Source organism: Gadus chalcogrammus, chromosome 8 (assembly GCF_026213295.1).
Source record: "Gadus chalcogrammus isolate NIFS_2021 chromosome 8, NIFS_Gcha_1.0, whole genome shotgun sequence".
Taxonomy (NCBI): Eukaryota; Metazoa; Chordata; class Actinopteri; order Gadiformes; family Gadidae; genus Gadus; species Gadus chalcogrammus.
The window spans coordinates 10,377,923-10,394,854 of NC_079419.1; the positions used below are offsets into that span (position 1 = coordinate 10,377,923).

Here is a 16,932-nt window from a genome sequence, read left to right on the forward strand (position 1 = left end):
TGCACAGGTGCAAGCGCACAAACAAATGCACACACACCCACACACACGCTAGCTGCCCATGCATGTGCAGTGTTTACAGGAAGTGTGTGTGCGTCATGCTCTGTGACCATGTAGGGTCTGATGTGGGTCGAGACATCCAAACATATATCATCCATACATTAAACATACATCATTAATAACTCAGACATACACAACATTATAAACACATCAAACATGCAGCATACACTCAGACACAATGTAGTGTGAGGAAATATGAGGATTTCATGCATACACAATTGGCTGTATGAATATATATATACGTATATACAGTATATATATATGTTAATACATATATACATATATACTGTTTATACCGCTGTATATTCTTGATGAATAAGCAATGATAAAAATAATTTAGAAACATGAATAATAATGCTCCATTAATGGCTAAATAACTCAATACTTTATAATTATTTGTCATCATCAGCCTGTTCTCAATATGTAGTGGATGTGTAGATGGTGTGTAGTGGATGTTTAGTGGGTGTGTAGTTTGTGTGTAGTGGATGTGTATTGGGTGTGTAGTGAATGTTTAATGGTGGATGTTAAATGGGTGTGTTGTGGATGTGTAATGGTTGTGTAGTGGATGTGTAGTTGGTGTATAGTGGATTGTACTGTGTGTGTAGTGGGTGTGTATTGTGTGTGTAGTGTGTGTGTATTTGATGTGTAGGGAATTTGTAGTGGGTGTGTAGTAGATGTTTAGTGTGTAGATTTGTAGTGTGTGTAGTGGGTGTGTAGTGGATGTGTAGTGGGTCCTAGTGGTTGTGTAATGTGTGTGTAGTGGATGTGTAGTGGGTGTGTAGTGTATGTGTAGCGTGTGTAGCAGCTTGGTAGTGGGTGTGTAGTAGATGTGAAGGGGGTGTGTACTTGTTGTGTACTGGATATTATGTACTGGGTGTAACGGCTGTGGAATGTTTCATGTCTGCTGGGGATTGGTCTTGCCTTATATGGGCGTTGAGTCGTACAGCAGGGCTAAGGAACTGTGACTCCTACAGTGTTTTTGTGAGTGTGTCACAATGTATCACTGTGTGTGTGTGTGTGTGTGTGTGTGTGTGTGTGTGTGTGTGTGTGTGTGTGTGTGTGTGTGTGTGTGTGTGTGTGTGTGTGTGTGTGTGTGTGTGTGTGTGTGTGTGCATATGTGTGCGTGCATGCATGTCTGTTTGTGTGAGTGTGTGTGTGAAGAGGGGGTGTGGCAAGGTTTACACAGTAATACAGGCCTTGTCTTGTCATGCTTACACAAAACCATCCTCAAGTATCCTCAACTTAACCTGCTCAGTTTGAACATACCATAGTAATACCCACGCTTTGAGCTGAAAGGCTGTGATGGTATGATGCACAACACTCTGTTGTACTGTACTATAATTACTACTGGAACTATGAAGTTATTCAGCTGTCAATTTCATCGGATTTCAACAAATTGACATTCAATGAATTCCGATCCATGACGTTAACGAGCAGGTAGGGTTGTCTGCAAGTGTGTGGATGTGTGCAGGCGTGCGTGTGTGTGCGAGCATGTGCCTGCCTGCGTGAGTGCGTGCGTGTGCCTGCGTGCGTGTGCGTGCCTGACGTGAATAACCCCAGATGTTCCGGAGTGTTCCCGCGGTGCCAGATGAGGTCATGATGTCTCAGCGCGGGCCGCGTGTTGAGCAGCTCCTGCAACGTGAGGATCTGATCCACGCTGACAGGAAGTGGTCGTCGCCACGCCAACGTCAACACCCTCTGTTTGAGAGGAGGCCGGGAGGGCCTTCAGACGCTGGGAGGGGAGTGACGTGAGAGAGAGGGAGACACTCAGAGAGTCAACTGAGCGGGGGGGACTCCACGAGGTGTTCATGTTGTTTGTCTTTTGCAAAAGTTATGACAGACGGAAGATTATCAATGTTGACAATTTTTGACTGTGGTGTGGAAGACAAATCCCCTGAGAAAAACTGTTTTACTAGCGAGTAACGCTAAGCTGGGCTATGCTATTTGACCCCGCTGAGGATGTCAAAGCTGAACGGAATGCAGCTAAACCGAGCTGTTCAGACCGCTTCACAATCACCTCACATTCACCCGTTCACACACCTGTTCACACCCCTGTTCACCCCCCTGTCGAGGACAAACAGCGTTTTCAACAACACAAGTGAAATGACAAATTCAGTTTTCAATTCACATCATTATATAATTATCATAATCATATAATAGCTTTGCAATTATCAAAGATGAAAGGACTCATCCCCAAGGACTCACACCTGCTACATGACCCCTCCCTCTCTCCTCCCCCCTTCTGTCTCTCTGACTGTCCTGTCTCTCTCTCCACTGTCCTGTCTCTCTCTCCACTGTCCTGTCTCTCTCTCCACTGTCCTGTCTCTCTCTCTCCACTGTCCTGTCTCTCTCTCTCCACTGTCCTGTCTCTCTCCACTGTCCTGTCTCTCTCCACTGTCCTGTCTCTCTCTCCACTGTCCTGTCTCTCTCTCCACTGTCCTGTCTCTCTCTTAACTGTCCTGTCTCTCTCGCTTTCTCCACTATCCTGTTTCTCACTGCACTACACTCTCTCTTCACAAGAAAATGTACCATTGATATCCAAAAACGTTTTGCAAGATAAATGTTTATCTGTGTGATTCTTCCCAATGATGGGATCCAAACCCGGCCGTTCCCTCTGCCTGACGTCTGGACTCCATTTACCATCCCAACGACAACAAGTTTCTCTCCAGCGTAATTGGAAGCAGTTTTTGGGCTAATAAGCATTGCGCTAGCATGCCTGTTCTCAGCACCATACCGCTCACATTAAGAGCTGGCTATATCTATCGCTGTGATCTGACGAACATCGACCCCGCCAAAATAAAGGGGGAGGGTTCGGCTCAGGAACTCTTTCCCATACAGAGTGGTGCTCAGAAGGTGACCGGGGCCACACAGAACTCTGATTCCTCAGGACACCTCAGCCTCATACCTCGCACTAGGTTACAAATACTGTGTACTGTGTGTATTACGATGTACGGTGTTATGGTTAATACTTTTCACTCATTGTGTTTCAAATCGTTCTATACAACACTGTGTACCTTTTTGTGAAACTCTTACTAACCTTCTCCGTCCTCGTTCCTCCCACCTCTAATAAGGCAAAGGGAGTTGAACCAAACACATGAACTGGCGGGGAGGGGTCTCTGTCTCTAGAGCCGTGTGGCGGCCTCAGTTTGCTCAAGGACCCCTCGGAAGCGACCGCTGTGCAAACACACCAGGTCTTGTCTGAGGTCTTCAGTCCAGCATGAGCCCAGCGGTCTGGGAGGCCCCCAGGCTTAGCAGAGCGCCGATCAGGGCATGTGTTCAGTGACTCCATGGGAGTGTGACGGCAGTGCTGCTGTAACCAGGTTCTGCAGAGCAGCTGGATAGGACCCACCCCAGCAGACACACCGGCCTCCAGATGGTCCACATGTTCTCCGCCTGACGGACAGGGCTCTGGGGCCAAAGGGTCAGGTTCTGCTCCGATGGTTTGGGCTGACCCGGGTCCCAGTGACGTCACTGGGACCCGGGTCACAGTGATGTCACCGGACATCACGCAGGTTTCAAATCAATGATGGTGAATGGACTGCATTTATGCCACACTTTTCTAACCAATGGCCAGTCACAGTGCTTAACAATGTTCAATGTTCAAATTCAGCCATTCATGCACACATTCACACACCAACGGCATAGTCAACCATGCAAGGCGACAGCCAGCTCATCGGGAGCGGTTGTATTCTTGCTCAGGGACACCTCGACACTCAGCTAGGAGGAGCCGGGGATCGAACTATCAACCTTCCGGTTACCAGACAACCCGCTCTACCTCTTGAGCCACATGCCACCCTAATCACGCACTAATTGGTTGTTTTATGAACAGACGATTTGTACTCTTCACTATTTGACCGAAACCCTGAGTTGGTGTTGGTCCTTAAGGAGCAGGGATCAGGCGCATCTCGCCCGCGAGGCCGTGCCGGACATCAGAGCAGCCCTCAAGTGCAGTAATATCGGAGCGCTGGAAGATGTGATGAGAGATGAAACAGAGAGACAACAAGCCCTCCTCCGGAGACATGCTGGGAGCAGAGGCTGCTGCGTATTGACACAGCATATCACACCGTGCACGCTCCACCGTGCACGCTCCTCAGCTGGTTGCTATGGTTCGCACGTGCACGTGAGGCGAGATGCATCACTGGTGGGCACGTGTCGCACTGCTGCCTTTAGAGGAAGCGGAGTGCTACCGGTCGCATGCTAGGTGACAGAGCTACCGGTCGCATGCTAGGAGACAGAGCTACCGGTCGCATGCTACAGAGCAGGAACCACAGCAGAAGACCAGTGATGATGAGGGGCTTCATGAAATATGGATGAAGCCACATGAGACACAGCCTGGAGGTCCCCTGCCCACCACCAGGTGTGTGGTTGATCAGCCATTGCGAGACGATTCACAATCAGCCTGCTTGTGACATCCCAGGTCCACCAGATGCATGATGGGTAATCTGACGGCAGGCGGTCCCCCAGGAGCCCGTCTGTAGGGGTCTATCTCCGCTGGGACGCAGCGTGACTCCAGTTGGCCTGCTGCGGGAGATCAAGCCGGACAACGAGGTCCTTCAACGAGGCTTCGTTGTGCCAGGGGTGGGTGGGTCAGACCACGTCTGCGATTGATCGAGGACTGTGACTGCACGGAGAACACGATCACCTGATGGGTCACTGAGCCGATGGAAACATGGACGGCTCCATCTCAGTTCCACCATAGTTGGTGCTCGTCCTGTCTGCTGTTCCTTCGGTTCATTGGTCGACCACTATCTCACCACCAGGAGTCGATCAGCCGTTACAAACCTGGGGGTAATATAGGGGGCCTTTAAACAGCCATGCCAGCAGACCGCCCCGGCTAAGCTAGCATGACTCTTTAAAGCGGCCGTGGAGTCAGATGCCAGCTGACTGCTGCGGGTTAGCTAGCATGACTTGAATGCGGCCATGGAGTCAGAATTAAACAGTCATGCTAGCTGACCGCCGCGGCTTAGTTAGCATGACTGTTTAAGGGAGGCAGAATTATATAGTCATGCTAGCTGACCCTGCAGAGTCGAGCTAGCATGACTCGTTTCTTCCATAGGTTAGCATGCGGCGGCTGCTGGCGTCCCGTCCGACCTCCCCGCCCCATGACGGGGCCAACGGCGGCGGGTCAGGGGAGAAAAGACGGAGCGTTGTGTAGCGCTCGGTGCTGCGCCGGCGGCGGCACACAATAGCGCTCTGTTCCAAATATGTTGTTTGTCACACAGTGCTGCCTTTAGCTCATCAATGCCCCCGTTGTCTCCTCCCTCACTTCAACTTTATCCCATTTCTTATGCAACTGGAAGCGAAGCGCGCTACTCACACATATGTATGCTAACGGCTTGCTAGCATACATGGATGCTAGCGAGCCGTTAGCATACATATGTGCCACTCACACACACGTATGATAGCTGCTCACTAGCATATATTTCTGTGAGTAACACACACTAACGGCTCGCTAACAACGGCTAGCTAACGACTAGCAGCGGCTACGAAGGGAACCCACATGTATGCTAACGAGCCCTTAGCTAATGTTTCTCCAGAACGGTGAGGAGACAGCTAATGACACCAGAGACCTCCATGATGAGAGGCCGTTTAAACGTCTGCAGACGGAAAATGAAGTACAGACAAACGGAAATAGTTTAGTGAAGACAAAAGGAAGTCCAGCGCAATAAAATTACGACTTACTTTATTCATGTTGTGTGTGTGTGTGTGTGTGTCTGTGAGAGAGCAAGCATGTATTTGTGTGAGTGTGTTTGTGTGTGTGCATGCGTGTGTGTATATTTGCTCAAGTGCATGCATTAATATGTGTGTGGATGTGCGTGTGTGCATTCGTGAGTGCGTGTGTTTGATGTTGGTGGTACTTTGGTGGAAGCAGAAGATGCTGATCTCATAGCTGCTGCAGAAGGTATTTATATGAGTGGAGATCGTCCAGACACTCGATTCCTTCCTCTACCTCATAATATACAACTTTATTCATCTGTCTGTCGCAACGGGAGGCCAGCCTACTGGCAGGGGAGCTCTGTGATCACAAAAACACACGTTAGAGAGAGAGAGAGAGAGCGAGAGAGAGTGAGAGAGCGAGAGAGAGAGAGGGACAGAGGGACAGAGGGACAGAGGGACAGAGGGACAGAGGGACAGACAGTCAGACAGACAGACAGTCAGACAGACAGACAGACAGACAGACAGACAGACAGACAGACAGACAGACAGACAGACAGACAGACAGACAGACAGACAGACAGACAGACAGACAGACAGAGGTTAACTTTATTGTACAGAGTGGATCACTTGGCTGGAATTCCACCCATGCTGCAGCTATAAAGACACATTCCACATACAGACGCACAAAGACCTTGTGAATAAATACAGCAAATGCAGCGCGGGTCTTAAAAGACAGCTCTATACACACAGAACAAACACGTCAATGAAGCAAAGATCTATACAAATCCCTTTAATAAAAACAGACAGACACAAGCAGAAACAGAACTAGAGAGATGCACACAGACACACACACACAGACACAGAAAGAGAAACACACACACAAAAAAACAGAGACACATTCACTCACACAAACACAGACACACACACACGCACACAGAAAGAGACACACACACACATAGAAAGAGAGAGTGAGTCACAGACAGACGAAAACACAATAGCAGACTCCTCCGTCTCTCTACTCATACACACGCACGTGAGCGCGCGCGCGCACACACACACACACACACACACAAACACACACACCAGCTGCACGCAGCATTCAGTCAACATATCTAGATCTATAATTAGATATCAGATAGCCCACTAAACCTTGCCACGGTTCACCATCTACTCCATCCAGCTCTAGTTGGAGAAGCCTTATATAACTTATAGATAGCACGTATCACAACGTTATAACAATTATAACATGAGAACAGTCATAACGCGACAGTTATGAAGTTACAGGATCATGTGGAGATCGACACGCACACATTCACAGTCTCCGTTCCGTGTTATTTATACCAGCGGTCTATACTCTGAATGCTTCGTGTATTCGGCACACAAGGGTCCAGGACTCGGGTACGGCCGCTGCACGCATTCTGCCTCTGCTGTTATTATGTTCGTGCGTACTTGCGCAAACTGGCCAGCAGTTACAAGCTGCCCGGCTCGTCAGAAGAGCTGGAACTGTGTCGGACTTCCTCGCAGTCGTACGAGGGACGAGTTCCCCTCTATATAGTGCTCTAAAAATAGAGTCGGCCTCGTCCAATCACAGCGAGAGGCGCTGCGCGGCTAGCGCCAATCGCGTCGCACGGGATAAACCCTGACTGCGCCGTGATTGGCCAGAGGCCGTGCGGTGGGCGGGCGCTACGCTCCGTTGACCCCATTGGCCGGCGTGTCGGAGCGTAGTGCGGTCACGTGGGGAGAGTGTGCGTGTAATTTTGAATCGGGGGAAGTTTACAGCGAGCTGACGGACTGGCATCGACTTCACTGTCGGCCGTCAGCGCGCGCAACGCGTGTCCTCGCTCTCTCTCTCTCTATCTCTCTCGCTCTCGCTCTCTCTCTCCCTCACACACACACGCACACACCGAGGCACACACTGTGGCACTCCGCGCGCCTCTCCACCTGAACGCGTCACAGCACGGCTCGGCTCCAGTGGGCTGCGATACATGAACATCTTTGCAACGGTCGAGTTTGATTCCCGGCCGGGTTCCGCGCGGCGCGTCTCGCCCCAGGACGGACATGGACGTCATTCCGATGTGCAGCATCTTCCACGAGCTCCAGATCGTCCACGACACGGGATACTTCTCTGCGCTGCCATCGCTGGAGGAGTACTGGCAGCAGGTACGGTGCTCCCGTAGCCTCTCTCAGTGACCAGGGACGGTGCTCGGTCCTCCAGTAGCCTCTCACGGTGATCGGGGACGGTGCTCGGTCTTCCCGTAGCCTCTCACGGTGACCGGGGACGGTGCGTCCTCGGTGCGTAAACAGGAACCCGCGCTCAGCTCAGCGCGTTTGGAGCTCGGCGCGTTTGGAGCTTGGCGCGTTTGGGGCTCAGCGCGTCTGGAGCTCAGCGCTTCTGTAGCGCACCGCCGGTTCATGCTTTCTGAAACTTGCTCCGCGCACAGATCTCTGGTTGTTTTTATTCTGGTCTGCAGCCGCCGCGCGTGCAGATCTCAGATAAGAACTGGTTGTTTAGATTTTAACACACTGTTGTGGTGTGTGTGTGTGTGTGTGTGTGTGTGTGTGTGTGTGTGTGTGTGTGTGTGTGTGTGTGTGTGTGTGTGTGTGTGTGTGTGTGTGTGTGTGTGTGTGTGTGTGTGCGCGTCTGCGATGCCGCGCTGTTGTGTCGGGACAGAGAAACGCGACATGCTGCAGATTTCAGGAGTGAATGAGTTCCGTGCGCGAGGTCGCCGTCCCACACTACGCTCGAGACGCACGCACACACACGCACGCGCACATTGACTGTCATTGACACACACCCCCCTCCCCAAACACATAGAATGTCAGACAGACACACACACACACACACACACACACACACACACACACACACACACACACACACACACACACACACACACACACACACGCAGTCTATCACTCTCTTGTTCAAGATCTCTCTCTGTATCGCTCTTGTCCGCTCTCTCTCTCTCTCTTTCCCACTCCCTCTATTTCTTTCTCACTCTCTCTCTTTCACGGGCAAACGCGCACGCCACTGCGAGTGACAGCCCAACACAGACACGGCCGGGAAACAGACAGAAATAGGCTACAGAGAGGGAGAGAGAGGGAGCGAGAGAGAGGGAGAGAGGGGGGGGGGAAGAGTGTGTGTGTTCCAATTTGGCTGCAACTCTACAACCGCTGAACAGTGGACAGAGTTTTACACAAGGGGAGAGAGGAGGAGAGGGGAGAGAGGAGGAGGAGGTGGAGGAGAGGGGAGAGAAGGGAGGAGAAGAGAGAGGAGAGAAGAGGAGGAGGTGGGAGAATGAAAGGAGCTGGCGAGGCACCGCACAACCTCCCAGGAATTTAAACGGACCCCGTTGCTGATGAGAGACATTGTGGTGCAGACGAGGTGCAGCCCTCATGGAGAGAGGGAATGCTGGGGTCTGGTCTTTAGGAGGGGTCTGGACCTCCAGCAGGGTTCTGGTCCTCCTGGTCTGGACCTCCTCCATAAGGAGGTGTTAATAAGTCCTCCTCTAGTGCTGTAGCAGCGCACTGCACGGCCGCCGCCGCCGCTGTGTTAGCCGCTTCATTAGCCAGCATTAGCCGGACGTGTGTGACCTTTAACCCCTGATTAAGGAGGCTTTGAGGTACTCTCCCCTCCGCAGAGGAAAACCCCCAGCTCTCCATCAGCGCTCACACACTGCAGGGTCTGCAAGGGAGCGTCGATCCCAGACACCTCTGTCTGTCTCTCTCTCTCTTTCTCTCTCGCTGTCTCTCTCTCTCGCTGTCTCTCTCTCTCTCTCCTTGTCTCTCTCTCTTTTTCTCTCTCTCTCTCTTTTTCTCTCGCTGTCTCTCTCTCTCTCTGTCTCTCTCTCTCTCTCTCTTTCTCTCTCTCCTTGTCTCTCGCTCTCTCTCTCTTTCTCTCTCTCTCTGTTTCTCTCTCTTGCTCCCCTCTACAGTCAGTCTCTCTCGTCTCCTTCTCCTCATCCTCTAATTTCTTCTCCGCTCCTCTCTCTCCCCCCTCCTCCCCCCTCTCTCCCCCCTCCCCTCCCTTGTCGTGAGTGTTATTTCTGGCGATGGCCCGTGATGCATTATTAAATCCACATTACGGTGAATAATTGATGCTTTTAAAAGATCTACAAGCACTCTCCCCCCCACTGGGACCCTCACAGTCATGCAGATTTCATCCTCACCCCAAAGTCCCCCTGCACTCTCGCCAGCACACGGGGAGGGACATAGAGGGAGGAGAGAGACAGAGAGAGGCATAGGTAGAGAGGTAGGAGACAGAGAGAGACAGACATAGGAAGACAGAAAGGGAGACATGTTTCTGTAATCAAGCCATTAACATGTAATTGAGAGAGACAGAGAGAGAGACAGAGAATTGGACAGAGGCCAAGATTGGTGGATTTTACAGGAAGCTCAGTGCCTTGTGAGAGCATCTGGAACACAGAGAGGACTCTCTGTGTTCCAGATGCTCTCACAAGGCACTGAGCTTCCTGTAAAATCCACCAATCTTGGCCTCTGAGGGCAGCCTTACAGCCCCCCCCCCCCCCCCCCCCTCTGCATAGGACATGATGTATTTCCTGTCTCTCCTGCAGATACTAAGAATAACCACACACACAGGAACTTCTGCATTCACAGAAAACAAAACCTCTTCTGGTTTACGGTCGTTCACAACTCAGCGACTAACACTTCCATCCTCCTTCTCTCCCCCATCACCCTCCTCCTCCTCCCTCCCCCTTCTCCCTCCTCGTCCTCCTTCTCCTTTCTCACTCCCCCCTCCTCCTCCTCCTCCTCCTCTTCCTCCCCCCCCCCCCTCCTCCTCCTCCTCCTCCTCCTCCAGACTTGTCTGGAGCTGGAGCGCTACCTGCAGAGTGAGCCGTATGTCTCCGCCACCGACATCAAGTTCCAGGGCCAGGAGGAGCTGTGGAGCAAGCTGATGCTGGCTTACGGCGATAAGACCGCCGTCGCCGGGGACGACGACTCGGATGCCGCCGAGCCCCTCCCCCGTCGGCGCGGCGACGATGACCCGCGGCCGGACGGCGGCAGCTTCGTGTCCGACGCCAGCAGCGACGCATCCGACTGCTCGGAGGAGCCGGCGGGGTCGCCCATCCTTGACTCCCCCGCCCACCCCCTCGCCGGCCTGCTGCCAGGGGAGGGGCCAGAGGACGAGAGGATGGGCTCCGCCCTCATCGGCACGCCGCCCTCCTCGCCCGAGACCGTCAAGGAGGAGGCGGTGGGGGGAGGGGCCGCGGGCTGGGGCGCCGCCCTGACGCCCGGTGGGAAAATACGGACAGGGGGCGGGGCCCGCGGCGCGCTGGCCAACGGGGAGGCGGGGGCTTCGCCGGACGGGAGGAGGCGTGTCCACCGCTGCCACTTCAACGGCTGCAGGAAGGTGTACACCAAGAGCTCCCACCTGAAGGCCCACCAGCGCACGCATACAGGTGAGCCTCACACACAGCCTCACACACAGATGAGCCTCACACAGGTGAGCCTCACACACAGGTGAGCCTCACACAGGTGAGCCTCACACACAGGTGAGGCTCACACACAGGTGAGGCACACACACAGGTGAGCCTCACACACAGGTGAGCCTCACACAGGTGAGCCTCACACACAGTTGAGCCTCACACACAGGTGAGCCACACACACAGGTGAGCCTCACACACAGGTGAGCCTCACACACAGGTGAGCCTCACACAGGTGAGCCTCACACACAGGTGAGCCTCACACACAGGTGAGCCACACACACAGGTGAGCCTCACACACAGGTGAGCCTCACACACAGGTGAGCCTCGCACAGGTGAGCCTCACACAGGTGAGCCACACACACAGGTGAGCCACACACACAGGTGAGCCACACAGTTGAGCCACAAAGTTGAGCGGCGCTTGAGTCTGATTGGCTGCCAAAGGCCGAACACATGGTGCCAACGCAGTCAATACCTAGGGGGTGTGTGTGTGTGCGTGTTTGTGTGCATATGTATCTATGTGCATGAGAATATGTGTGTTAGTGATTTTGTAAGTGTGTGCAGAATGTGTGTGTGTGTGTGTGTTTAAGTGTGTGTGTGTACACATAAGTATGTGTTTGTATATGTAAGAATGTGCTAGAATGTGTGAGTTTGTAGAAGGAGTTCAAAGAGAATGACTAACCTTCTGGAACGGGTTATGTTAATGAGGTTACATCATGGTATGTTATGTTATTTTATTTTATTTATGTTATGGTATTATGGTAATGTTAAGTTAGTAATGTTAGGTTATGTTAGGTCAGTTATGTTATGGTATTATGTACATTAGGTTATGCTTGGTTATAGTTATGGTACTATGTTATGTTAGTTGTGTTATGTTTGTTGTGTTATGGTATCATAGTATTATGGTACGTTATGTTATGTTAGTTGTGTTTTGGTATTATAGTATGTTATGTAGGTTATGTTGGGTTACCTAATGTTAGCTATGTTATAGTATTATGGTATGTTATGTTAGTTGTGTTTTGGTATTATAGTATTATGGTATGGAGTATAGACAGGTCAGCTGGTGTCCCCGGCAGCCGCCAGTGGCCCCGCCCCCACCGTCACATACTCTGAATACTTTGTAGGCGCTGCGCCCCGAAACCCACAGGAGATGACCTCACCCCGGGGGAGGGCCGGGGGAGAGGGCCGGGGGAGGGAGGGAGACGGCGAGAGGAGGGGAGGAGGAGAGGATGTTTCCCCTACAAACAGGCTCAGATTGCACCCTGGGAAAATGAAAACATGAGTCACACCACAACTCCCAAACGTAAATACCGGGAGAGAGTTCTCTGGGAATCTGACATCTGACCCCGCCGCTGTGGAGGGGTTAACAAGCTCCAGCCCGCCGGTTGTCAGGACGACCGGCCCGCGGGCCAGCTGTGCGATTGTTAGCTGCATTCCGGGCATTCCGCGCTAACCGCCTTAGCACCCGGCTAATGGCTCCCACAGCCGTCTTGAAGGGGGTCTTTATTTCCCTCCCTTACATAACACCGCGGCGTGCGTAGCTCCTCGGGCTAGCAGCATAGCAACCGGTCACATGGCCTCCCGGCGATGGTCTTGTGACCTCACCCCACCTCCTCCTCCTCCTCCTCCTCCTCCTCTTCTACTCCTTAGCAAATGCCTGGAAAACCTTCCCCCTCTGAAATGTGTCAGACTCAAATAGTTGAACACCTTTTCGACGTTTGGCATCGGATTCTGCTTCTCTCCGAGTTTCCAAACACCTTCAGCCTCAAAACATTTGCTGCCTAATTACACTTTAATTACAGTTTACACACAACACTGATGGCGCAGAGTTCAGGCTTATTACGTATCACTAGCTCTGCTTAGCGTTAGCGTTGGTCTGTTTATTTTTAACCGACTAGCGGCTGGGGTACGGCGAGGTGGGGTTACCTGAGGTGAGCGTGGGCAGGAATCTTTATTTGAGGTATTAAAGTATTAAGGTCTCGTTAGCCATCATCACTCCAACATATCCACACATGTCGACGTCGTCTCAGAACTCTTGTTTGTTTATGTGCTACGTTCGCCCTCTAGCGAGGACCAGCTACCGCCAACAATGGCTCCTTGCTGGGCCTAGTGCTCAGTAGCGCTAGCCTGTAGCTTGTGTTAGCTCGAGTGTGTTAGTTAGCCTGTGTTCACTAGCGTGTGTTCACTAACCTGTGATCACTAACCTGTGTTCACTAGCCTGTATTCACTAGGATGTGTTAGCTAACCTGTGATCACTAACCTGTGTTCACTAGCCTGTATTCACTAGGGTGTGTTAGCTAACCTGTGTTCACTAACCTGTGTTCACTAGAGTAATAGCTAGAGTGTGTGTATGATTGTGTGTACGAGTGTGTTACCGGTTGTCATGATTTCTGACGGCTGTTAGCTAGTGTGTGTTGGCTAGCCTGTGGCTGTGTGTGTGCGTGTGTGTGTGTGTGTGTGTGTGTGTGTGTGTGTGTGTGTGTGTGTGTGTGTGTGTGTGTGTGTGTGTGTGTGTGTGTGTGTGTGTGTTTGGGGTCTGATGATGCTTTGCGTGTGTGTTGCAGGTGAGAAGCCGTACCGCTGCTCGTGGGAAGGCTGCGAGTGGCGCTTCGCCCGGAGCGACGAGCTAACGAGACACTTCAGGAAACACACCGGAGCCAAGCCCTTCAAATGCAGCCACTGCGACAGGTGAATACACACCGGATAAATACACCTGTATAGACACATAGATCTAGAACACACACCTAGACATACACCTGTATAGACACATATATCTAGAACACACACTTATACATACACCTGTATAGACACATAGATCTATATCACACACCTATAAATATACCTGTATAGATATAGAACACATGATTCATGAATTCAGGTGAATACACACCTATACATAAACCTGGATAGACACATAGATACATAACACATGATGATAGGTTCATGAGTTCAGGACAGGTGAATACACACACATATATATATGTATATGTTTATTTATATATCGATATATGATGTTGGATGTGGGAATTGTGGTTCTGGAGTTCATATTGTCTGGGTTTAGGAATGCATGATGGTTTGAGAACACGATGTTGGGTTTAAGAATTGGGGTTACCTAGTTCATAATGTTTTCTTTATGAATTTATTAGGTTATAAATGTTGTAAATATAACATTTAACTTCAATAATTTATGAAGTCAGGTTTATGATTTGGTTATTTCGCACTTAGCTTCATTTGTTTATATATGTTAGGTTTGTGAATTTATGGGTGGTTTTAGTTCATATTGTCAGGTTTATGTTTTTGTGACCTAGGATTTAGGATTCTAAGTTATATGTCATATAGTTCTTGTCGGATTTATAGGTATGACATAGTTGCATTATAGATGATCAAGACGGGTTCAAATATTTATAAAGACAACAAACGTTAACATGAGTCTGTTTTTCAGCCACAACGTAACAAACGCTAACATCGATCAGTTTCTCAAACGCTCACACGGATCTGTTCCTCCATCAGTATAACGTAACAAACGCCATCATCGGTCTGTTCCTTCGCCAGTATAACGTAACAAACGCTAACATCGGTCCGTTCCTCAAACGCTAACATCGGTCTGTTTCTCAAACGCTAACATCGGTCCGTTCCTCAAACGCTAACATCGGTCCGTTCCTCCATCAGTATAACGTAACAAACGCCATCATCGGTCTGTTCCTTCGCCAGTATAACGTAACAAACGCTAACATCGGTCCGTTCCTCAAACGCTAACATCGGTCTGTTTCTCAAACGCTAACATCGGTCTGTTTCTCAAACGCTAACATCGGTCCGTTCCTCAAACGCTAACATCGGTTCGTTCCTCAAACGCTAACATCGGCCTGTTTCTCAAACGCTAACATCGGTTCGTTCCTCAAACGCTAACATCGGTTCGTTCCTCAAACGCTAACATCGGCCTGTTTCTCAAACGCTAACATCGGTCTGTTTCTCAAACGCTAACATCGGTCCGTTCCTCAAACGCTAACATCGGTCCGTTCCTCAAACGCTAACATCGGTCCGTTCCTCAAACGCTAACATCGGTCCGTTCCTCAAACGCTAACATCAGCCTGTTTCTCAAACGCTAACATCGGTCTGTTCCTCAAACGCTAACATCGGTCCGTTCCTCAAACGCTAACATCGGTCCGTTCCTCAAACGCTAACATCGGTCCGTTCCTCAAACGCTAACATCGGTCTGTTTCTCAAACGCTAACATCGGTCTGTTTCTCAAACGCTAACATCGGTCTGTTTCTCAAACGCTAACATCGGTCTGTTTCTCAAACGCTAACATCGGTCTGTTTCTCAAACGCAAACATCGGTCTGTTTTTCTCAAACACTAACATCGGCCTGTTTCTCAAACGCTAACATCGGCCTGTTTTTCGAACGCTAATATCGGGCTGTTGTTCCACCACAACGTAAGAAACGCTAGGGCGGCAGTAGCTCAGGAGGTAGAGCGGGTTGGCTGGTAACTGCAAGTTTGCTAGTTCGGTCCCCGGCTCCTCCTAGCTAGTGTTGAGGTGTCCCTGAGCAAGACACCTCACCCTCCCGCTCCCGACGAGCTGGCTGTCACCCTGTGTGGTTGACCTTGCCGTCGGTGTGTGAATGTGTGCATGAATAGGTGAATGTGAGGCAATATTGTAAAGCTCTTTGGATAAAAGCGCTATATAAATGCTGTGCCTTTGCCATTTAATGCTAACATCACTCTGGTTCCCGCCAGGTGTTTCTCCCGCTCCGACCACCTGGCGCTGCACATGAAGAGACACATCTAAGATGGCCGCCGCTGTGAGGTGTTCCTGGATGTGTGCCCTGAGCTTTGAGGGGGAGGAGGAGGAGAGGGTCTCCGTGGAGACGTCTCCGCGAACGTTCCGGTCGGGGGAGGACAGCGGTCAGCCCATATTTGCCCCGCCCCCGGTGCCTCCGTCACCTGACCGGGGGCCCGACGCTCTCGGACGCTCGGCATCCTGGGAGTGGACCTCTTCTTCTTCTTCGGTGGTGCGGGATGCTTTTGTTTTGAGGGCTTGAGGGGCCGGCGCGCCCCCCAGGGCCCCGCCCCCCCCGCCGTGTGCATGATGACTGTGAGTGGCTGCGGCCGATGCCTGGGCCGGCTTTATGGAGTGGCTGGAGTTTGCGTTTTTTTGGACTCGGACTTTGGATGAACAGCTTGGGATCAATGGAGTGCCCGGAAGGGGGATGGGCTGGACGGAGGGGGAGTCTGGACATTCAGGGGGGAGGGGGGGGGGGGGGTGTTCCATTGTCTGATGATGAGTGAATGCGAGCTAAAACGTTTTGTTTTGGTGTTTGGTGGCGTGGTGTGAGTCTGGACTGTGGAGGGCCGGGGGGGGCGGGGGCAGGGGAGAGAGGGTCGCCCCCTGCCTGCCCGGTGGTGGGACCGCAGCCCCCCGTGTCACCACGGGGGCTGGGTCTGTTTTAGTGCAGCTATTAAATGTGCAATGTAATAACGTAGCCTGTTTCAAAAAAGTACACGCTTTGAAAAGCTCCTTCTGTCGTCTGTCGTGTGGCTCTGTCTCCGGGGAGGTAAAGAAGAGAAAAACTAAAGAAAAATAAAAAACTGTTCACAAACACAAACGGCCTTCCGTTCGGCAAGGGGCGGGACCAAGGTCCGCGGGGGCGGGGCCAGCGGTCGGCACACGGCCCGCCCAGAGCAGCTACTTGTATAACTCGATATCGTATCATAACCTGAGGAGCCTCCGTCTGCGGATGGTCTCTGGACCGGGTTTTTCGTTTGGGAAAGCCA

General features: G+C 51.3%; 1 protein-coding gene across 1 annotated transcript; it reads left to right on the plus strand.

Annotated features, from left to right (window-relative positions):
* The first annotated feature begins 7,477 nt into the window (after positions 1-7,477).
* On the plus strand, positions 7,478-16,389 carry LOC130388169 (Krueppel-like factor 6). Its single transcript, XM_056597541.1, has 4 exons — positions 7,478-7,875; positions 10,535-11,135; positions 13,724-13,847; positions 15,895-16,389. The coding sequence occupies exons 1-4, from the start codon at positions 7,774-7,776 to the stop codon at positions 15,944-15,946; spliced, it is 879 nt and encodes a 292-aa protein (XP_056453516.1). The 5' UTR covers positions 7,478-7,773; the 3' UTR covers positions 15,947-16,389.
* Positions 16,390-16,932: the final 543 nt, after the last annotated feature.